At 43.3% G+C, this 24,695-nt stretch overlaps 1 protein-coding gene across 2 annotated transcripts in view; it reads left to right on the forward strand.

Moving 5' to 3' along the window:
* The window catches only part of LOC109923277 (solute carrier organic anion transporter family member 2A1-like), a 168,324-nt gene that overhangs the window by 72,724 nt on the left and 70,905 nt on the right, over positions 1 to 24,695 (forward strand). For both annotated transcript variants that reach the window (XM_048604665.1, XM_048604666.1), the window contains one exon: positions 9,467 to 9,565. In XM_048604665.1, coding sequence (XP_048460622.1) covers positions 9,467 to 9,565 — 99 coding nt within the window. The remainder of the gene's footprint in view (positions 1 to 9,466; positions 9,566 to 24,695) is intronic.

The raw sequence follows: 24,695 nt of genomic DNA on the forward strand, positions 1-24,695 counted from the left end.
AAACATAGAAAGTTCTAGAACTGTTGACTTTAGTGTCCCTGATGATCTCCAGTTCTTGCAGTCGCCATTGATTTCAGAACACCTCTATTGTATTTATGCTCCTGCTCAAGAGGTACAAACATTGCTATAGAGGAACAAGTGGACCATGACCATTCCTTTGGGCTGCATCTATCCTGGACCTCCTCTAGAAGCAGCCCCAAGAGGAAATCCTAATGACATTTCAGGAGGATGGATCTAAAGTGAATCCGGAGGTTGATAAGCAGCCCCTCCAAATGACAAGGAATGAGCTGCAATCTCTGATAATTTATGAAAATGTGACTCATGGATATCATAATGGTACAGATAAATGAAATTTTCAAAAATTATTGCTGGCACCAAGTAATTTACATGTACAATGCCAACCACAGCCAACTTATGATTAGGTAGATGGTTACCAACATTCTGCTTTCCTGACTGGGTCTATTTGGTCCAAAGTGTCAAGAGGAAAACCACCAGATAGTCTAGCAAGAAAAGGCTTTTGTCTTAAACAAAGTATAATTTATTACATGAAAGTGATCAGATTCAAGTACATGAGTAAGATAGACATAGTTGCTCAGATGCAAGGATAACAGATCCCAAGGTACATTGCCTTTCCCCACCCAGCTCCTTATGGAATCATCAGATGTGTGGAACTTAATGTAGCGTTCAGCGTTTACCCTTTCAGACATTATCTTTTACAACATCACCCACCCCCCTATTGAAGAAATCTTTTCCCTTAAATTTTACATTTATGCACAAATACATAGATATATCACATTATACTGATGTCTCCACGGTGGCTCAGTGGTTAGCACTGCTGCCTCACAATGCCAGGGACCTGGGTTCAATTCCACCCTTGGGTGACTGTCTGTGTGGAGTTTGCATGTTTTCACCATGTCTGCGTGGGTTTTCCCAGGTGCTCCGGTTTCCTCCCAAAGTCCAAAAATGTGTAGGTTAAGTGGATTGGCAATGCTAAATTGCCCATAGTGCCTGGGCATGTGTAGATTAGGGGGTTAGCCATGGGAAATGCAGGGTTACAGGAATGTGGTAGCGGGGAGTGGGTCTGGATGGTATGCTGTTTGGAGGTTCGGTGTGGACTTGATGAGCTGAATGACCTGCTTCCATGCTGTAGAGATTCTGTGATAGGATGAAACCTTTCCCCTTAGTAGAGGGTCAAGAATGAACCAGCACATTTTAATTGCATTTACCAATACCCCATCTCTCTCCGTCTGACTTGACAAATTGAGGGTTCATGATTCTTCTAGAATGTGTTCTCTTTGGACTGGGAGTATTGGTAGGTCTTTAGCTTGAAGTTTGTTGCTCTACATTATTAACATTTTTGTTTGAGTAACTATTTGACCTGCTGTTGCTCTTCTGAAAGCAGTCCTTTGGTTTGCATATACTATAACATTCTTCTTTAATAGCTGGACACTGTTCATGTTCTCTGAGACTTTTTTGACCTATGCGCTGTCTCTGGCTTCGCTGTGCACTGTCTCTGGTCTTACTGTTCTCTCTCCAGTCTCAATCATGGAGTCGTGGAGAGAGGTCTCCAGTGCAGAAAAGGTCCTTCAGCTCCTGCGCTGGTCAAAATCACCTGACTATTCTAATCCTATTTTCTTTCACCATCTCATAGCCTTGTATACCTTGACAATGCAAGTGCATAACGAAATCCTTCTTATATGTTATGAGGGTTTCTGCCTCTACCACCCTTACAAGCAGTGAGTTCCAAATTCCCACCACGGTCTGAGTGAAAACATTTTTTCTCACATCTCTTCTAAACCTTCTGCCCCTTCCCTTAAATCTATGCCCCAGTCATTGATCCCTCCATCTAGGGGAGAAGCTTCTTCCTGTCTATGCACCTCATAATTTTGTACATCTCAATCATCCTCCTTCACATTCTCCTGAATAATATAGGCATTCCATGGTTTACAGGCTATTTCAGAAAGAAAGCCTGTGAGAAGGAAAAAATGTTTAACAGCGTCATAAGTTCTTGGTGGATTGATGGTCTTTTAAACAACAAGGGAGTCTGGAGTTAATTTGAACAGTATTAAGCTGTGGCCAACGAGCCAAGGTTCAGCTCATTACATGTAATTATGAAAATTGAATTGATCAGGACAGCAAACCCCAGGTAAGAATGTAAAACAGTACAACATAGGAACAAGGCCTTCAGCACACCATGTCTGTACCGACCATGATGCCATTCTAATCCCATCCCATCCTCCTGCAAAGATCTGTAACCCTTTATTTCCTTTCCTGTTCATGTTTTTGCCTAAATAGTTCTTAAACTTTGCTAATGTATCTGTTTCTAACCCATCCCTGGCAGCACGTTCCAGGTACCTACCACCTCTCTTCGCACATCTCCTCTAAACTAAAATCCTTATCACCTTAATCATATGCCCTGTGGTATTTGAAATTCTCCCCCTGCCCCCCGGCATAAAGACTCCAACTATCAACCCTCATGCCTTTCATAATTATATATACTTCTATCAGGTTGCCCCTCAGCCTCCAATGCTCTAGCGAAAACAATCCAAGTTTGTCCAACACAAGAACAAAAACAGAAGTTGCTGGAAAAGCTCAGAGGAAGGGTCACTGGACCCAAAACATTAACTCTGATTTTCTTCTTCACAGCTGCTGCCAGACCTGCTTAGCTTTTCCAACAACTTCTGCTTTTGTTCCTGATTTACAGTATCTACAATTCTTTCGGTTTTTACCAAATTTATCCAATCTCTCCTTGTAGCTAAAACACTCTAATCCAGGCAAAATCCTAATAAACCTCTTTTCTTGTCAAAAGCCTCCACATTCTTTCTATAGTGTGTTGACCAGAACCTCATACAATACTCCATATATGGCCTAACTGAAGTTTTGGACAACTGCAACATGACTTGCCAAAGCTTATACTCTATGGCCCAACCATTGAAAGCACGCATGTCATATAGAGATAGAAGGAACTGCCGAATGCTGGAGTTCTGAGATAACACAGTATGGAGCTGGAGGAACACAGCAGGCAAGGCAGCATTAGAGGAGCAGGAAAGCTGACGATTTGGGTCTGGACCCTTCTTCATGTCATTTACCTCCTTTACCACCTTATCCATTTGTGATGCGACTACAGGGAGCTATGGACTTGCATTTCATGATCTCTCTGTATAGCCATGCTCCTAAAGGACTGTCTTTCACTGTATACTTCCCTCTTGCATTTGACCTCCCAAAATGCATCAGCTCAGACCTGTCCGGTATAAACTCTGCCATTTCCCTCTCCACTTTCCAGTTGATCGATATCCTGCTGTATCCTTTGACAAACTTCCTCACTATCCACAACTCCACCAATTTTTATGTTGTCTGCGAACTTACTGATCAGACCACCTAAATTTTCATTCAAATCATTTATTTATGTTAAAAACAGTAGAGATCCCATTGTAAGCACCACTGGCCACAGAACTCCAGTCAGAAAAACATTCCTCCACAGCCCTCTGTCTGCTATGACCAAACCAGTTTTTTATCCAATGTACCAACTCATCCCTGATCCCATGTCACTTAATCTCCTGGACCAGTTACCATGTGGGACCTTCTCAAATATTTTACTAAAGTCCATGTAGACAACATCCACTGTCTTACCATCAATCATCTTTGTCACTTCCTCAAAAACCTCAATTACATTTGTGAGGCAAGACCTCCCCTGCACAAAGGCATGCTGACTATTCTTGGTAAGCCCATTCTTTTCCAAATGCAAGTAAGTTTGGAAAAATATTAAATCAAAAAGAAAGGAATACCATTTCTGTGTGGTAGGATAACAGTGGATCACAGAATCACCGAAGTGTTATAGTGCGGAAGGAAACTGCAGCTCATCCTACCTGCACGGGCTCATTAGATGAGTTTATTTTTATTTGATTTATTAGTGTCACATGTACTGAGATACAGTGAAAAGTATTGTTTCGCATGCTATCCAGGCAAATTATACCTTACATAAGTATATCATGGTAAGAGAACAGAATGTAGAATAAAGTGTTACAGCTACGGAGAAGACGCAGAGAAAGATAACTCTAATATTTGAGAGGTGCGTTCATGTCTGATGACAGTAGGGAAGGTGCTGTTCTTGAATCTATTGGAATGTGCTTTCAAACCTTTATTATCTGGTACCAGAATCCTGCTTTTTCCCTATATCCTTGAACATTATTTTTATAGAGTTAATCATCCAGTGCATTCTTGAATGCCTCCATTTATCCTACCTCCACCACACTGCCAAACATTGCATACCCTAAATACCCACTAAGTGAAGATCACCTTAAATCTATGCTCTCTTGTTCTTATTCCTTTAACGAGTGGAAACAGTTTCTCCCTATCTATTCTACCCAGCTGGCTCATGATTTTAGAACCCTCTATCTATCAGACTTCTGAGCTACCTTCCCTTCAAGAAGAACAGTTCCAACGTCTTCAATCTATCCTTATAACTGAAGTTTCTCTTTTTTTGGAACTATTTTTGTAAACTGCTTCTACACTCTGTTCAATCTGACTGGTCTGTGGTTGTTGGCTTAACCTTATAAGCTTTCTTGGATGATGAAGAAAAAGCTGAAGTTCTAAACTCGCAGTTTTAGAGCTTCAAGGGAGAAATTAGAACTCCTTGGTTTGAATCTGGGCCTTACAATCTTATAATCTTTCAGATTGGGTTCATAAAATGGATCTCCCATTATTCTTTAGAGAAGCTGCAGTGCCAGATACTAGTCAGAATACACATCATGTGCAGAAAGTTCAACACCAGCAGCACTCCCTTCATTACAAACAATTGTTTGCATGATACCAGTATCTCCCACTTGGCCAGGTCACTGGGCTAACACAAATGGTATATCAAGCCTAAACATTACCAAATATGAAGAGTTTCACAACTAGCAGCTTAAACTGTCTGTACCCCAATGATTTTCCTTTGAACATAGAACAGTACAGTACAGGCCCTTCGGCCCATGATGTTGTGCTGACTTATTATCCGATTAAGATCAATCTACCCTGCATAGCCTACATTTTACTATCTTCCATGTGCCTATCCAAGAGTCGCTTAAAAGTCTCTAAAGTGTCTGACTCCACTACCACTGCCAGCAGCGCATTCCACATGCCCACCACTCTGTGTACAAATAACAAAGAAAATTACAGCACAGGAACAGGCCCTTCAGCCCTCCAAGCCTGCGCCGATCCAGATCCTCTATCTAAACCTGTTGCCTATTTTCCAAGGATCTGTATCCCTCTGCTCCCTGCCCATTCTTGTATCTGTCTAGATACATCTTAAATGATGCTATCGTGCCCGCCTCTACCACCGCTGGCAACGCGTTCCAGGCACCCACCACCCTCTGCGTAAAGAACTTTCCACGCATATCTCCCTTAAACTTTTCCCCTCTCACCTTGAAATCGTGACCCCTAGTAATTGAGTCCCCCACTCTGGGGGAAAAAGCTACTTGCTATCCACCCTGTCTATACCTCTCATGATTCTGTGGACCTCAATCAGGTCCCCCCTCAACCTCCGTCTTTCTAATGTAAATAATCCTAATCTACTCAACCTCTCTTCATAGCTAGCGCCCTCCATACCAGGCAACATCCTGGTGAACCTCCTCTGCACCCTCTCCAAAGCATCCACATCCTTTTGGTAATGTGGCACCCAGAACTGTATGCAGTATTCCAAATGTGGTTGAACCAAAGTCCTATACAACTGTAACATGACCTGCCAACTCTTGTACCCAATACCCTACCCAATGAATGAAAGATTAATTAATTTTAATTAGGACTTCACTCAGGCAGCCATTTTCTAATCAAAATGTTGAGCCAATTCCACCCCAATATGCTTGGGTCCTTTTACTTCAATCAGTGGTAGCCAAACCAAATTCTTCTCATAAGAGACTGGAACCGAAGTTGTACCCATAATCTGTAGGAGTTGCCTGGTATAGGTTCTTAGCCTGGCTGAGGTCTTGCACAAACTTAAGGGTTGGAGTCCGGAGCGAATTTTGGTAAAGACTGGTTCTGCAATCACTGATACAGCATTCCAGTTTCAACCTCCGTTAGAACTGGGTAACCCATTTAACCAGAAGTTTGTTTTTAATTAGTTCTGATTTGCATGTGGCTAAGAATTTAACTGTTCCAAGCCAGCTATAGGTGGCCTTCCCAGGGTGTGCACCCTCCTGGATACTGGCCTATGAATTTTCTCACTCAAGTCAGGCCAAGTGGGACTATTATAATTAAAGAGCTCTATCAGATCATCGTTTTGCTTTCTTTCTATGAGAAAGAAGTGCTTAAGGCTGTACAGCCTGTCCTCTTAGATAATACCTCAGTTCTGGCATCATCCATTTAATTTTGTTTTGCATTGACGTTTTCTTCGAATTATGGAGACCAGGTTTGTGGATAAAGCAAGCTCATTACACAGACACTGAACTAAGAACAAACTAGTCAGGTTACTATAACTGAGACAACAAGGTGCAGGGCTGGATGAACACAGCAGGCCAAGCAGCATCATAGGAGCAGAGAGGCTGACGTTTCGGGCCTAGACCCTTCATCAGAAAAGGGGGAGGGGAAGGGGGTTTTGAAATAAATAGGGAGAGAGTGGGAGGCGGATAGAAGAGGGATAGAGGAGAGGATAGGTGGAGAGGAAACAAACAGGTCGAAGAGGCGGGGATGGAGCCAGTAAAGGTGAGTGTAGGTAGGGAGTTAGGAAGGGGATAGGTCAGTCCAGGGAGGACGGACAGGTCAAGGGGGCGGGATGAGGTTGGTCGGTAGGAGATGGAGGTGCGGCTTGAGGTGGGAGGAGGGGATAGGTGGGAGGAAGAACAGGTTAGGGAGGCAGGGACGAGCTGGACTGGTTTTGGGATGCGGTAGGGGGAGGGGAGATTTTGAAACTTGTGAAATCCACATTGATACCATTGGGCTGCAGGGTTCCCAAGCGGAATATGAGTTGCTGTTCCTGCAACCTTCGGGTGGCATCGTTGTGGCACTGCAGGAGGCCCAGGATGGACATGTCGTCTGAGGAATGGGAGGGGGAGTTGAAATGGTTCGCGACTGGGAGGTGCAGTTGTTTGTTGCGAACCGAGCGTAAGTGTTCTGCAAAGCGGTCCCCGAGTCTCCGCTTGGTTTCCCCGATGTAGAGGAAGCCACACCGGGTACAGCGGATGCAGTATACCACATTGGCAGATGTGCAGGTGAACATCTGCTTGATGTGGAAAGTCTTCTTGGGGCCTGGGATGGGGGTGAGGGAGGAGGTATGGGGGCAGGTGTAGCACTTCCTGCGGTTGCAGGGAAAAGTGCCGGGTGTGGTGGAGCTGGAGGGGAGTGTGGAGCGGACAAGGGAGTCACGGAGAGAGTTGTCCCTCCGGAAAGCAGATAAAGGTGGGGAGGGAAAGATGTCTTTGGTGGTGGGGTCGGATTGCAGATGGCGGAAGTGTCGGAGGATGATGCGTTGGATCCGGAGGTTGGTGGGGTGGTACGTGAGGACGAGGGGGATTCTTTTTTGGTTTTTATTGCGTGGACGGGGTGTGAGGGATGAGGTGCGGGAGATGTGGGAGACACGGTTGAGGGCGTTCTCGACCACCGAGGAGGGGAAGTTACGGTCCTTGAAAAACGAGGACAACTGAGATGTACGGGAGTGGAATGCCTCATCCTGGGAGCAGATGCGGCGGAGGCGAAGGAATTGGGAATAGGGGATGGCATTTTTGCAGGAAGGTGGGTGGGAGGAGGAGTATTCTAGGTAGCTGTGGGAGTCGGTGGGCTTGAAATGAATATCGGTTTCTAGGTGGTTGCCCGATATGGAGACAGAGAGGTCCAGGAAGGGGAGAGAGGTGTTAGAGATGGTCCAGGTAAATTTAAGGTTGGGGTGGAAGGTGTTACTGAAGTGTATGAACTGTTCGAGCTCCTCGTGGGAGCACGAGGCGGCGCCGATACAGTCATCAATGTAACGGAGGAAGAGGTGGGGTTTAGGGCCGGTGTAGGTACGGAAGAGGGATTGTTCCACGTAACCTACAAAGAGGCAGGCGTAGCTTGGGCCCATGCGGGTACCCATGGCTACCCCCTTTGTCTGTAGGAAGTGGGAGGAATTGAAAGAGAAGTTGTTGAGTGTGAGGACGAGTTCGGCTAAGCGGATGAGGGTGTCAGTGGAGGGGGACTGGTCGGGCCTGCGGGACAGGAAGAAGCGGAGGGCCTTAAGGCCATCTGCATGGGGAATGCAGGTGTAGAGGGACTGGACGTCCATGGTAAAGATGAGGTGTTGGGGACCGGGGAATTGGAAGTTCTGGAGGAGGTGGAGGGCGTGGGTGGTGTCACGGACATAGGTAGGTTACTATAACTACCAGTTTGATCATGTAATCCTGCATCCAAGGAAGATGGTTGTTTCAACTCTACAAGAGGTTTTTAAATATCTTATAATGACTCAACATTGTGAAATTGGAATAGTTTAACATTTTTTTAAAAGAGTGGCTACACTTTGCAAGTTCATGCAGAAGAAAATAGCAGCTGCTACACTGCGTGAAGATCAGGTCATTCTCTGTTGCATTTTCCCCTCTGTTTATAGCTTACAGGAGCTATCTGGTATTAAGATCATAAGTAGGAGCAGGAGTAGATCATTCTGCCCTTCAAGCCTGGTCAGCCATTTGATGAGATCATGGCTGATTTGACTGAGGCTGCATTTTCTAACAACAAAACCAGTTTAGTATCTGTTTGAAAACTGGTTGGACTTCAGCTAGTACGTGCCCTTTGCATGGCCACAGCATTAATCCCACATACTAAATAGTTTCTCAGCATCTCCCTTAAGGTTACACCAAAATCACATTCCTCTGCCAGTCGTCTTAACATCCTCAAAAATTCTCAAACAGATTCCCCTGATTCTTGAAGTGCTGAGTAAAACTGATAGTGTCTTTGAATTAGAGGAGGTTTGAGGTCTCCATATTCCTCAGCAAAATCCCTCAACTCTTGAAAGGTTTTAGATGCCAGAAATGCTTACCCCCAACTCAACAATGAATGTTGTGAGCAAATCTCTTCAGAGGTGTGTTTTCCTTTTGTCACCACCGAAATAACTCCAAGAAGTCTGGCATCCTGCCACCATCTCACCTTTTAATTACATGTGCATGGTATGTGATACTGACCCAGCTAGCTCAGAGCTGGCTCCTAGACTGAGCAGAACCTCTGACACCCCTGTTTATTTTTTTTGGCCAGCTAGCTCAGAGTCAGTCCCTGTAGTGACTAGTCTATCTCTGTCCCTTTTCATTGGATTAGCAGTCTTAGGCTAGTTTGTTAATGCAGTCATTATCATAGAATCATAGAAATCCTTGATGATCTTAATTATCTTGATGAAGCCTCAGTCCTCCCCCTCTGCTTGAGTAGTTTTGGAAATTGCTCTCCTTATTGACTGATTTGTTCAGAAAGGTCACTGCAAGCCACTGAATTTTTTTTTTCCATTATTAATTCTTGTGATTACTCTCCCTTTCTCCAGCAATCCTGTTTGCAATATCTGTCTTTGGACCTGCTTTTGGCTACTTACTAGGATCAGTGATGTTACGGTTATTTGTGGATCTGGACAAGGTGAACCCAGGTAAGAAGAATCCAATGAAAAGTTGTAGTGATTGGAACAAGGGCCAGGTGGATCTCTTTGACTATGAGATCGTTGATTGGGGCTATTAACCTGAAGCAATCAGGAAGCCCTGGCTGACAGAAATAAACAGGAGTGTCAGACATCCTGTTTACTCTGAGACCTGGCTCTGAGGAAGCTGGACCTGTGTGAAGTACAATGCATGTGTAAATAAAGGGTGACTTGGTGACAGGATACCGGCCACTGTGCAGTTGTTTCAAAAATGTCATGTGCATAACAGGAGAAAGAAACAAACCCAAGGCTTCTGTACTTTTGGTTTATGTGATAATAGCCTTAATTATATTGTGCTTTCGAAAAAAAATTGTTGCTTTGTCGGTTGAAATCTAATACAAAATACTCCTTTAGGAAGTAATAAATCTACATGTTTCATCTATTTCTGCACTCTTAATTATTAATACAAAAACAGGTACTCAGGTAAATGAAGCCTACGTTACCAGACTTGACATAATGCTGAGCTGCTCCCAAATTGCGAAATATTAAAATCCTTCCAGTTTTTTGAATATCAAACTAAAGAGGTTTAAAACAAAAACAAATTTGCTGGAAAAGCTCAGCAGGTCTGGCAGCATCTGTGAAGAAAAAAACGAGAATTAACGTTTTGGGTCCGGTGACCCTTCCTCAGAACTGGACCAAGATAGACCAAAGGTACAGAAGCCTTGGGTTTGTTTCTTTCTCCTGTAATGCAGTTTTGAAACAATTGCAAAGTGGCCAGTATCCTGTCACCAAGTCACCCTTTATTTACATAAGCATTGTACTTCACAGGACCTGAAACATTAACTCTTGTTTTTAACATCAGCCAGAAAGTGAGACCCAGGAAGGAAGAGAACATTAATCCTAGTTGAGTAAACAATGAAATTAAGGCAAGTGCTGCAGATGTTGAAATCTGAAATAAAAAAAAATGCTGGAGAGAAACAGTACATTTTGAGTCCAATATCACTGCTCTTCAAAACAGTTGAGTACCTGGGGAGGGAGTAGTGTAGTGGTAATGTCATTGGTAGGCCAGAGCCTCCTGGCGGTGGCGATGAGGCCTGGAGCCTGGACTCCTGGCAGCAGCAGCACCAGAGCCAGCGTCTCCTGGGGCAACGGTGTCATCGTTGCTGTTCCTGGAGTAGGACTCCTTGAGGTATGGAACATAACACCATCCCAGCATGCTGAAACTTTGTTTTAGACTCCAGTTTGAATAGAAGATGAACTCTTGTTTAAGTAATTTGTTTTTGTCCTTATTTTAACTCAAATGGTGCTGGATTGTGATGACAAAACACCTTTCAGTGTATCTTCAAGATATATGTGACAGTAAATCATTCATTCATACTCAGGCTAATGGTCTGAAAACAAAGGTTAAAATCCCATCATGACATACAGTGAAACTTGAATTCAATAAAAAAATTGAAGTAAAACATTAGACTAATGGTGAGCATGTAATCAGTGATCTGGTTCACAAATCTCCTTCAGGGAAAGAAATCCACTGCGCTTATCCAGTCTGGTCTATATGAGAAAGCAGACCCACAGAAATCGGGTTGACATTCAGGGCAGAAATATAACAATACAGTAGACAAATGCATAGCTCAAGATTTAGAGCAGGAGGAAAGGTTTTAGCTTCCAGATCACTGAGATGATTTTTGATGTAAGTGGGGTCTCTACAAGTGGGTCAGTCTGCACTTGAACCAGAATGGGACCAAGCTCCTTATGGATGGGTTTCATCATGCTATTGGGAGGAATTTAAACTACTTCAGCAGGAGGAGGGGACACAGAGTGTTAGTACAAGAGGGGCACAGCATACTTTAATCATTGAAACAATGGAGAAGAAGTTCAGCCTCATTGAAATTCAGGGTTATAGAGTTATAGAGATCTACATTGCAGAATAAGGCCCTTTGGTCCATTGTCCTTGACTGGCACAGATGTAATCACCTCACTATTCTAATCCCATTTTCCAGCACTTGGACCGTAGCCTTGTTTGTCTTGGCATCGCAAATGTACATCTAAATACTGCTTAAATGTTATAAGGGTTTCTGCCTCTATCACCCTCAATAGGCAGTGAGCTCCAGATACCTACAATCCTCCAGGAGAAAAAGTTTTTCCTCACATCTCCTGTAAACCTTCTGTCCCATGCCTTAAATCTATACACCTTGGTCATTGATCACTTCGTCAAAGCAAAAATTTTCTTCCTGTCTACTCTTTCTATGCTTCTAATAATTTTACACATCACAATCATGTCCACTTTCAATCTCATCTGTTCTAAGGAAAACAATTCCAGTCTGCCCAGTCTGTCTTCAAAACTTAAACTCTCCAGCCCAGGTGGCATCCTAGTAAATCTCCTCTGTATGCTCTCCACTGCAATCACATCCTTCCTATAATGTGGATTCCAGATCTGTACTCAATTCTGTAGCTGTAGCCTTATCAATGTTTCACACAGTTCCATCATCACCTCCCTGCTATTGAACTCTGTGCCTTGACTATTAAAAGCAACTATCACACCTGCATTCTTAACCACGTTATCCATCTGTCCTGATACCTTAAGAGACCAGTGTGCATGCACACCAAGGACCTCTAATGCTTGGTGTTTCCCATGGTCCTATATGTATTCTTTTGCCTTGTTTGTCTGGCCTAGTCCATCACCTCACATTTATCTGGATTGCATTTCATTTACCACCAATCAGCCCATGTGTCCAGCCCCTCTATATCCTCCTGTAATCTCAGGCTGTCCTCTTCACTATTTATCATTCCACCATTTTTTGTGTCATCTGCAAATTTCTGATCAATCCTCCTACATTCAAGTCCCAATCATTTATATAAAGCACAAACAGTAAGAGCCCCAACACTGACCTCTGTATGATCCCACTGGTCACAGACTTCCAGTCAGACAAGTACTCTTTGGCCATCACCCTCTGCTTCCTGCCACTTAGCCAGTTGTGGATTCAATTTACAAATTTTCTTGGATCCTAAGGTCTGTTACCTTTGTTAACAGTTTCCCATGTGGGACCTTATCAAAAGCCTTGCTGAAGTCCAAGTGGACTGCATTAAAAGCATTGCTGTCATCTACACACCTGTTCTTCTCTTCGAAAAATTCAATCATGTTGGTCAGACTTGACCTCCCCTTATTGGGGTAACATTACGGCTCAGTGGTTAGTATTGTTGCCTCACAGCACCAGGGGCCTAGATTTGATTCCAGCCTTGGGTGTCTGTCTGTGTGAAGTTTGCACATTCTCCCTGTATCTGCGTGGTTTCCTCTGGGTGCTCCTGTTTTCCCCTCACAGTCCAAAGATGTGCAGGTTAGATGGATTGGCCATGCTAAATTGCCCACAGTGTACAGGGATTTGCAAGCTAGGGGGACTAGCCATGGGAAATGCAAGATTACAGGGATCGGGTAGGTCTGTGTGGGATACTCTTCAGAGGGGTGGTGATGGGCTGACAGGCCTGTTTCCATGCTGTAGAGATTCTATTCTATTCTAACAAAACCATGCTGACTGTCCTTAATTCATCCCTGCCTCCCCAAGTGCAGATTAGTTTTGTGCCTTAGAATTGCTTTCAATAGTTTCTCTACCACTAAGTTTAGACTGACTAGCCTGTAGATTCCTAGTTTATGTTTGCTTCCTCCCTGAATAATCCCACATTGGTTGTCCTCCAGTCCTCTGGCACCTCTGCTATTTCTTCCCTTGCCTCACTCAACAACCTGAGATACTTTTCATCCAGCCCTGGAGATTTATCTACTTGTAAGTCTGCCAGACCTCTTCTCTGTCTATGCTAATTTCTTTATTTGTATCACAGACCTTCTCGCTGATTTCTATATTCATATCATCCCTCTCACTATTGATCACGGAACCATTTAGAGCTGTACCTGTATCCTCATATCATGCACAAATTATTGCTGTGGTCATTAATGAGCCTTAGTTTTCCCTTTACCCTTAATGTACCTGTAAAACAACTTAGGGGTTTCCTTTTGTTTTACCTGCCAGTATCCTTTCACTTACCTTAAAGCTCTCCTAATCTCCTTTTTAACTTACATCTTGCATATTCTATCCTGCTGTATGGTAGGACCCTGGGTAGTATTGTAGAACAGATACCTAGGGGTTCAGGCACATAATTCTTTGAAATTTGCATCAATGTAGACAGGATGGTTATGAAGCTGTTTAGCACGGTTGTTTTCTTTGCTCAGAGCTTTGAGTATAGGAGTTGAGATGTCATGTTGACGTTGTATAGGACATTGGTGAGGCCTCTTTTGGTTACTGTGTACAGTTTTGGTCGCCCTGCTCTAGGAAGGATTTTGTTAAAAAAGATTTACCAGGATGTTGCCGAGAATGAAGAGTTTGAGTTATAAAGGTAGGCTGGGACTTTTTTCAATGGAACATAGGTTGATGGGGGACCTTATAGAGGTTTATAAAATCAAAAAGAGGCATAGCTAAGGTGAATAGCAAGGGTCTTTTCTCTAGGGTGGGGGAGTTCAAAACTGGACAGCATCTTTTAAAGTGAGAGAAGAAAGATTTAAAAAGCACATGAGGGGCAGCTTTTATACATGAAGAGTGGTTCATATGTGGAATGAACTGCCAGAGGAACTGGTGCATGCAGATACAGTTACAACATTTGGAAAAGACGTTTGGAAAAGTATATGAATAGGAATAGTTTGGAGGGGTATGGGCCAAACATAGGCAAGTGGGACTAGTTTGGTTTGGGAACATGGTTGGCGTGGACTAGTTGGTTCTGAAGTTCTGTTTCCATGTTATATGACTTTATGACTCTATGACTATATTGTTTTGAGCCCTCAACATTTGCCATAAGCCTCCCTTTTTCTGTTCATCCAATGCTATATATCCCTTAATACCCAGTGTCCGCAGGATTTGATGGTCCCATTCATTTCCTTCATTGGAACATGTTGGCTTTGTGCTCTCATATTTCCTTCTTGAATGCATTCCACTGTTCTGAGACAGATTTACCTGAAAGTATCTGCTCCCAAATCCCACCTAGGCCAAATCAGGCCACAACATTTTCAGGTCACAACGGAAAAGGAGAAACATGGACTGCAAAAAAGATTTTTGGATTGGGGGATTTGGATTTTGGATTTGGATTTGTATTTTATTGAAAGAAGGCAGGATCTGGCCAAAGTTGACTGGGAATAAGGACTAATAGGTAAATCCACAGCAGAACAGTTTGAGGTATCAAAAAAGAATTGGGAAGAGTATAGGCCCAACGTGTTTCTTTCAAGTTGAAATGTAGGAGAAAGAAGCCCTGAAAGATCCAAATGCCTGTGAATATGGATAAGGAGGAAAAGAGAGGCTTTTAACAGGTACAAAGGGAGCAAATCAAGACACCCTAGTAGAGTATAGAAAGTGTAGGGGGAAACTTAGACAGCAATTAAGAGAGTAAAGAGAGTTTGTGAGAAACACAGGCAGGTAAGATGAGGTAGAAGCCCTGGATATTATGTAAGTGAGTCAAGGGGGACGAGGGTAACCATGCAAAGGGTAGGGCCCATTAGAGACCACAATGGCAATCTGTGGATGAAGCAGAAGGATATTGGTATGGTCTTAAATGAGTACTTCACATTTGTCTTCAATTATAGTCGTGGAGCTGTACAGCATGTAAACAGACCCTTCAGTCCAACTCATCCATGCCAACCAGATATCCTAAATTAATCTATTCCCATTCCCCAGCATTTGGCATATTCTACTAAACCCATCCTATTCATATTCAGTTGCCTTTTAAATGTTATAATTGTACCAGCCTACACCACTTCATCTGGCAATTTATTCCATACAAGCACCACCCTTTGCCCCTTAGGTGCCTTTTAAATCTTTCCCCTCTCACTTTAAACCTATGGCCTCTAGTTTTGCAATCCCCTACCCTGGGGAAGAGACCTTGACTATTCAACCTATCCATGCCCCTCATGATTTTATAAACTTCTATAAGGTCACCCCACAGCTACTGATGTTCCAGAGAAAATAGCCCCAGCCTATTCTGCCTCTCCCTATAGTTCAAACCCTCCAACCCTGGTAACATCCCTGTAAATCTTTTCTGAACCTTTTCAAGTTTCACAACATCTTTCCTACAGTAGGGAAATGAATGCAGAATTGAACGCAGTACTCCAAAAGTGGCCTAACCAATCTTGTGGACAGTCACAACATGACCTCCCAACTCCTATACGCAATGCACTGATCAATAAAGGCAAGTGTACCAAACGCCGCCTTCACTACCCTGTCTACCTGTGGCTCCATTTTCAAGGAACTATGAACCCGCACTCCAAGATCTTTGTTCAGCAGCACCTCCCAGCACCTTACCATTATGTGTATAAGTCTTGCCCTGATTTACCCTATCAAAATATAGCACCTCACATTTATCTAGATTAAACTCCATCTGCCATTCCTCGCCCATTGGCCCATCTGATCAAGATCCCGTTGTACTCTGAGGTAACCTTCTTTGCTGTCTATTATACCACCAATTTTGGTGTCATCTGCAAACTTACTAACCATACCTCCTATATTCACCTCCAAATCATTTATATAAATGACAAAAAGCAGTGAACCTAGTACTGATCCTTGCGGTACATCATTGGTCACAGGCCTGTAGTCTGAAAAGCAACCCTCTAGCACCACCCTCTGTCTCCTACCTTTGAGCCAGATTTGTATCCAAGTGGCTAGTTCTCTCTGTATTCCATGTGATCCACCCTTGTTAGCCAGTCTACCATGCGGAACTTTGTCGAGTGCTTTACTGCAGTCCATATATACAACATCCAACACTCTGCCTTCATCAGCCTTCTTTGTTACTTCTTCAAAAAATTCAATAAGTTAGTGAGACATGATTTTTCACGCACAAAGCCATGTTGACTATCCCTAACCAGTCCTTGCCTTTCCAAATACATGTAAATCCTGTCCCTCAGAATCCCGTCCAATAACTTGCCTAGCACTAATGTCAGGCTCACCGGTCTATAGTCCCCTGGCTTTTCCTTATCACCTTTCTTAAAGAATGGCACCCTGTTAACTAATCTCCAGTCTTCCTGCCCCTCACCCTTTTATTGATACAAATAACTCAGTAAGGGGCCCAGCAATCACTTTCCTAGCTTCCCACAAATGTTGAGAGTACACCTGACCAGGTCCCAGTGATTTATCCACCTTTATGCATTTCAAGACGTGCAGCACCTCCTCTTCTGTAATATGGACGCTTTTCAAGATATCGCTATTTATTTCTCCAAGTTCTCTAGTTTCCATATCCTTCTCCACAGTAAACACTGATGCAAAATATTCATTTAGTATCTCGCCCATCTCCTGTGCTTCCACACATAGATGGCCTTACTGATCTTTAAGAGGCCCTATTCTCTTCCTAGTTACTCTTTTGGAAGAAGAAGTTGTAGTTATAGAATTTGGGAAGAAGGACTAGTGAAGTCCTTGAGCAGTTTGATATAGGGAGCCAGGAGGTATTGGAAGTTCTGATGGGCATAAAAATGGTCAGAACTACAGGTCTGGATAAGTTGTAATCCCTGGCTGTTGTGGGAGACAAGGGCGGAAGTTCAAGACCTCCCTCTTACAAAGCCATACTGAGTATGCGGTAACTATCATAACTGTTTCTTTCACGATAGTCATGGATAAGGATAGGTACATATGGCAGAGTAAAGTTTACAATGGGGGGAAGGGTAATTACAATTCAGGCAAGAACTGGGTAACATAAATTGGGAACAGATGCTGTCAGGGAAGAGCACCACAGAAATGTGGAGATTGTTTAAGGAATGCATACTGCATGTGCTCAATATGTTTGTCCCTAGCAGGCAGAGAAGATGCGGTTGAGTGAGGGAACCATGGTTCTCGAGAGAGGTTGAACGACTGGTTAAGAGGAAGAAGGAGGCTTATGTAAGGTTCAGGAAAAGAGGAACGGAAAAGGCCCTAGAGGGATACAAGTTAGCCAGGAAGGAGCTGAAGAAAGGGCTTAGGAGAGCTATAAGGGGGCATGAGAAAACCTTGGCAGATAGGATCAAGGAAAACTCCAAGGCTTTTTACATGTATGTGCAGAACAAGAGAATGACCAGAGAAAGGGTAGGGCCGATCAAGAATTGTAAAGGGAATTTGTGCACAGAGCCTAAAGAGATAGGAGAAGTCCTTAATGAATACTTTTGTTCAGTATTCACAACTGAGAGGGACCTAGTTGTAGAGGAGGTCGTTGTGAAACAGGCAGGTAGGCTAGAGGAGGTTGATGTTAGTGAAGAAAATGTGCTAGGAATTCTGAGGAAGTTGAAGATAGATAAGTCCCCTAGGCCTGATGGGATTTATCCAAGGATTCTATGGGAAGCGAGGGACGAGATTGCAGGGCCTTTGGTGATGATCTTTTCGTCCTCACTGTCCACGGGTATAGTGCCGGAAGATTGGAAAGAGGCAAACGTCATTGTCCCTTGTTCAAAAAAGGGAACAGGGATAACCCTGGAAATTACAGGCCAGTTAGTCTTATGTCAGCGGTGGGCAAATTATTGGAAAGGGCTCTGAGAGACAGGATTTATGATCACTTGGAAAGGCACAGTTTGATTCATGATAGTCAGCATGGATTTATGAGGGGTAGATCATGCCTCACAAACCTTATTGAATTCTTTGAAGAGGTGACCAAACACGTGGATGAAGGTAGAGCAGTGGATGTGGTATACATGGATTTAAGTAAGGCGTTTGATAAGATTCCCCATGGTAGGCTCATGCAGAAGGTAAGGAGGCATGGGATAGGGGGAAATGTGGCAGATTGGATTCAGAATTGGCTGACCCTTAGAAGACAAAGGGTGGTAGTGGACGGAAAATATTCAACGTGGTGTTCAGTTATGAGTAGTGTACCACAAGGATCTGTTCTGGGTCCTCTTCTATTTGTGATTTTTGTAAATGATTTGGATGAAGGAGTGGAAGGATGGATTAGCAAGTTCACGGACGATACGAAGGTGGGTCACATTGTGGACAGTGCGGAGGGCTGTTCTAGGTTACAAAGGGACACTGATAGAATGCAGAGCTGGGCTGAGAAGTGGCAGATGGAGTTTAACCCTGAAAAGTGTCAGGTGATTCATTTTGGAAGGACAAACTTGAAAGCAGAATACAGGGTTAACGGAAAGATTCTTGGCAGAGGCATCTTGGGGTTCATGTTCACAGTTCCCTGAGAGCTGCCACCCAGGTGGATAGAGTTGTTAAGAAGGCTTATGGTGTGTTAGCTTTCATTAATAGAGGGATTGAGTTCAAGAGCCGTGAAGTTATGCTCCAGCTGTACAAAAGCCTGGTTCGGCCACATCTGGAGTATTGTGTCCAGTTCTGGTCACCTCATTACAGGAAAGATGTGGAAGCATTAGAAAAGGTGCAGAGGAGATTTACCAGGATGTTGCCTGGAATGGAGGGAAGGTCTTATGAGGAAAGGTTGAGAGAGCTAGGGCTTTTCTCTTTAGAACGACAAAGGATGAGAGGTGACTTGATAGGGGTGTACAAAATGATCAGAGGTATAGATAGAGTAGACAGCCAGAGACTTTTGGGTGGAGGTAGCTTTTACGAGGGGACATAGTTTTAAAGTGAAAGGAGGTAGATACCGGGGAGACGTCAGAGGTAGGTTCTTTACTCAGAGAGTGGTAGGGGTGTGGAATGCATTGCCGGAGAGGGTAGTGGAGTCGGCCTCATTAATGGCATTTAAGCAGCTATTAGATAGGCATATGGATGATAGTACAAGGTAGCGGTGGAGGTTAGATAGACCTTAGGTTTAGGGTAAAAGTTTGGCACAACATCGTGGGCTGAAGGGCCTGTACTGTGCTGTACAGTTCTATGTTCTATCCCTGATCAAATTTAGCCAGTGCGAGTGAATTTTCTCCAGTAGACTCCCTACTATTGATATTAGTCTCACTGGTCTCTAATTCCCCAGTCTATCTCTACCACCTTTGTTGTAAAGTAGAACCACATCAACTATCCTCCAGTCCTCTGGCACGTCTCATCTGACTAGAGAGGAATTAATAATTTGGGCCTGAGCCCCTGTAATTTCCTCCCTTGTCTCAAGAAGATGGTGTTAGAAGGCTGTTAATGTCACTGAAGCCTGGTGTGTAGTGACATACCACCAGGATCAGTGCTGGGTCCATTATTGTTTGTGATAATGATCTAAACATAAATGATATGGAAGAAAATGTTGGCGGGGAGATGATAAGTAAGTTTACGGATAACATGAAGATTGATGTTTGACAATGAGGAAGAAGGTCTCAGGTTACAGATGAATATAAGTGGATTGGCCAGATGGACAGATCAGCAGCAGATGGAATTTAACTCTTAAGTTTGAGGTGATGCATTTTGAAAGAAGGAACAAGTCAAGGGAGTACTCAATGAATGTAGGACACTCAAAAGCTCAGAGGAACAAAAGGGTGCTTGTTCACAGATCTCTGAATGCAGCATGTCAGGTTAATAAGGTAGTTAAGGAGGCCTATATCAGTCAATGCATAGATTTTAAGAGCAGAGAGGTTATGTTGGAGCTGTACAGATCTTTGGTTAGACCACAGCTTGAGTACTATATGCAGTCCTAGTCACTGGACTACAGAAAAGACATGACCTCATGGGATGGGGTGCAGATTCACCAGGATGTTGTCTGGAATAGAGCAGGTTTGTTATTCAGAGAGGTTGTGTATACTCGGATTGTTGTCTTTTGACCAGCGAAGGCTCAGTCGAGACCTGAGAGTTATATAAGATTATGTGTTTTTTCCTAAAAAAAACTATGTTCTAATCAATCTGTTCAGCGATGTTATTACACAACCCTAGAATCAGTGGGACTTGAACCCAGACCTCCTGGCTCAAAGGCCTACCACTGCACCACAAAAAACCTTCTTAAGGTTATAAGGGACATAGACAGAGTGGATAGAAAGCAGCTGTTCCCTCATCGAAGAGCTACTTACAAAGGTGCATAATTAAAAGTGAAAGGCAGGGCGTTTAGAGGGGATTTGCAGAAAACAAAATTCACCCAGAGGATGGTGAGAATATGGAATACAAAGCCTGGGAGCGTAGTTGAGGCAGGTGAGCTCACAACCATCGAAAGGAACCTGAATGAACACTTGAAATGTCATATCATTCAAGGCTATGGCCCAAGTGCTGGAAAGTCGGATTTGTGCAGATTTAGAGTAGCTTTTTGTCAGTGCAGACTTGATGAACTCGATGAGGATCTTTTCAGCAATGATGATTCTATGACTGTTAACTGCCCTCTGAGCAATTAGGATGGGCAATAAAGGCTGATCTAGCTGGAGATACCCTCATCCTATGAACATTTCTTTTAAAAAATCTGCTAAACTTCTCCAGCACTTTGTGCATCTGTATCTCCTGGGTCGTTGGCTAGCTATTCCACATTAAACTGAAGGATTTATGTTTGTAACGGAACAAAATTACTTTCCCCTCTGATTGGAAAGGAAACTTAGAAAAACTTAAACTGCTTTGGTTTTTGGCCACAATTAATGGCATCAACAGAAATAAGCCTTTCATTTTTATGTTTTCACTGTGTTTGATCGCATTGAACTGTTAACATAGGTTCAGAGAGCATTTCATATTTCATTTTTCAGAGAATGTGGGCCAAATTTTCATCTTTGAGGTGGTAGTTCAGCCCGCCTGAGTTGGGAGAAAGTGCCCACATGGATAGAATATTCATTTTAGAGGGTGGGTCCCAGCTGCACCCCCAGGAAAAGCTTGGAGATAGTTATAGGTGCTTCTGGGTGCTGAGCTGGGATGTTTAGAAGACTGAGCCACATTGGCGCTGTAGGACTTCATCTCAGTAACAATAAAAAAGGATCTTCAACCCTAAACCCCCAAGTACTCCTTTTGTTAAACCCATGCCACCTTGCGCATGCATCCCCCACCTCCCCTCCCACCCCCGCCATGCCCCTCACTCCCGACTCCCTATCAGCCCTCTCAATATGGATTCTTGCATCAAGGAGTTTACCAACCTGAGTCAGAATATGGATTTATATTGGCTACTCCTTTTTCATGAAGAATCATTGGATTTGAAACATTGACTCTGTTTCTCCCTGTGTAGATGCTGCCAATTTTGCTGAGTTTCTTCAGTACATTTGTTCTTGTTTTGTTTTCAAAATGTTTTGTGTTTGTTGCAACCAACTGGCCTGGGAGATCGAGGCTTTTCCTCTGCTCCCAGAGTAAGCCACAATTCTAGGAATTGTGTAGTGTAACCAGGCATTTCCAAAATTCTGCTGCAGTCTGATCCCTGGAGAAAGCTCCACTGAGAGGAAATGTAGTACGATTGGTCCTTGCTGAACGCTAGCAAATATTAATGGTGAAATGAGAAAGTGTATACATAACAATCAGTTCTAACCATCAAGGAGATCTTACCACCCAAATCACCCCAACAAGGTCACCCTACTGGAAAGCTTTCTTTTAAACTACCAAATATTTTATATTTCCTACATGATTGCTGTCTGTCCGTGACAGTTTTTTATTTGTCTTTTTATTTTAGTGCATCATTTTTTCATTGAAATAATATACAATTTATTTCCATCCACTCAAGGTCAGTGTATAAAGGATACAGATTTAAGATAATTGGCCAAAGAGCGAAAGGGAAGGCGAACAGAGATGTTATTATGATTTGTTATGATGACGAAATACAGTTTCTGAAAGAGTGGAAGAATATTCAATCGTAATTTTCAAAAGGCATTTGAAGAAATACTTGAAAAATAAAGCAGAGATTGGATACAACATTCAAAGGGCCAGCAAAGACAAAATGTGCCAAATAGCCTCTTAATGGATTTATTTTGTTCAATTCAGTTACAAATACTAAAATACATACAAACGTATCAGAAGGAGGCAGTGATTAGCCATTCAGACCTTTGGGTCTGCTCTGCCATTTGATGGTGTGGTGATTGTAATGAGGTCAGCCAGGTGGTTCTCCACAGAATATGGGTTCCCTAATTGGGGCTGGTCTAATAAGGGAACCCTGGCTGACAATTATATAAACAGGAATGTTAGAGATTCTGTCCATTCTGAGAGCTGGCTAAAAGGAAGCCGAACTAATGTCAAGTACTATGCACATGTAAGTAAAAGGTGACTTGGTGATGGGATACTGACCTCAGTGGAATTATTTTAGTGGTGACGAGAGAAAAAAAATACACTCCTGAAGAAATTTGCTCATAACAGTTGGCTTTGAGTTGGGGTAAGCGTTTCTGGCATCATAGCGTTATTTGGGAAGCTTGACTCGTTCGATCCTGCATTGAAGACTGGCCCCAGTATGTGGAGAGAATGCATTTTTTTTAAAGTGGGCAAATGACATTGGGGCAGATGAAAAGCAATGAGTAATTCTCTTGACAACTTATGGACCCACAGTTTTTTCGGTTATTAGGAGCCTAACATTCCCTGAGGCACCAGATACTAAAATCTTTCAAGAGATGACAGATTTAGTCAAGCAATATTACAACCCCAAGCCTCCTCTAATCCTGAGACACTATTGGTTTTACTTGGCAGATTGAGAACCAGGGGAATTCATGTCAAGATTTTTGACAAAGTTAAGATGACTGGCAGAGGCTTATGATTTTGATTTAACCGTTAATCAGATGCTGAGAGACTGCTTGGTATGTGGGATTAATGATGTAACCATGCAAAAGCATCCAATAGCTGAAGCCCAACTGGATGTCAAACAGGCACTACAACTGGTTTTGTCATTAGAAAATGCGGCAAGTGGAGCATATAAGTCATAGGATATGCCAATGGAAGGGGACATCCTCGCCAGGCCGACTGAACTTGGGGAACACAACTTGAGTGAAGGAAATTGCGTAGCCTCACTCAGGACATATCCTGAACAGAGGGACCCGAGGTCAGCCCACAGCAAAACCCCAAAACAAGGCCAAGCCTTCGCCAAACGGTTAAAATTTTCTCGAGGACCTGGCCTGGCAGGCCATTGTAGTTGCTGCTGAAATGTAAAGTCGAGGCAGCAGAAGAGTCCCAGTAGACCTGAATTGATTAATAGAACTCGTGGGCCGGTATCCAGGAGAGTGCACACCCTGGAAAGTCCACCTACATCTGGTTTGGAACAGATAAATTGCTTAGCAACACCCAAATCAGAACCAAAATAAACATCTGGTTAAATAGTCACCCAGTTCTAATGGAAGTTTATACTGGCGCAGCTGTATCAGTGATTGCAGAACCAGTCTTTAACAAAATTTGCTTTGGACTCCAACCCTTATGTTTGCAGAATACCTCAGTTAGACTGACAACCTATACTGGAGAATGTTTACAGATTAAGGTGCAACTTTGGTTTCGGTCTTGTATGAGAAGCAGCTGGTTCAGTTACCACTGACAGTAATAAAAAGCTCGGGCCCAGTCCTGAATGGGCAAAATTAGTTAAGACAGATTCACCTTGATTGGCTCAACATTTTTCGATTAGAAAATGGCTGTCTGAGTGATGTCCTAATTAAACAACTGGAGGTTTTTTCAGGAATGTCTAAGGACTGTCAAAGGAGCCAAGGCCTCCCTGCATGTTGACCAAGAAGTGATTGTACAATTCTGCAAGATCTACCCAATGTCATTTGCATTATGTGCAAAAGTAGAGGCAGAAATCAGGAGGCTGGAAAGCAAGGGAATCATCAAACCAGTCCAGTTTGTGGAATTGGCAGCACCAATCATACCGATTGTGAAGCCCAATTGGTCAGTTTGCCTTTGCGGTAATTTCAGATAAACCACTTCTTGCAGCTGGATAAATACATAGAGGACTTATACTCAAAGTTGGCAAGGTGGCTGTCCTTCACAAAGCTGGACATGTGCCATTTGTACCTGCAATTGCATATAGATGAAGATACCCAGAACTTTGCACCAAACCCATGTACGAGACTGCCATTTGGAGGTATCATCAGCCTGTGCAATTTTTCAGCGGACGATAGAGAACATTTTACAAGGTCTCCCCGAGGTCACCGTTTATCTAAATGCCGTGCTCATAACAGAGGTGACCAATAAGGAGCTCTTAGAGAACCTGGACATAGTTATTAGATGTTTCTTCCAGGCGGATATCAGCTTAGAAGGGAGAAATGTGTGTTCCAGGCACCCTAAGTGACCTCCTTGGGCTACAGAGTCGACCAGACCAGGTTTAACCCGTTGGAAGATAAAGTGAGGGTGATCAAAGCTGCCCT

This window comes from Rhincodon typus, chromosome 13 (assembly GCF_021869965.1).
Source record: "Rhincodon typus isolate 14 chromosome 13, sRhiTyp1.1, whole genome shotgun sequence".
NCBI classification, from domain to species: domain Eukaryota; kingdom Metazoa; phylum Chordata; class Chondrichthyes; order Orectolobiformes; family Rhincodontidae; genus Rhincodon; species Rhincodon typus.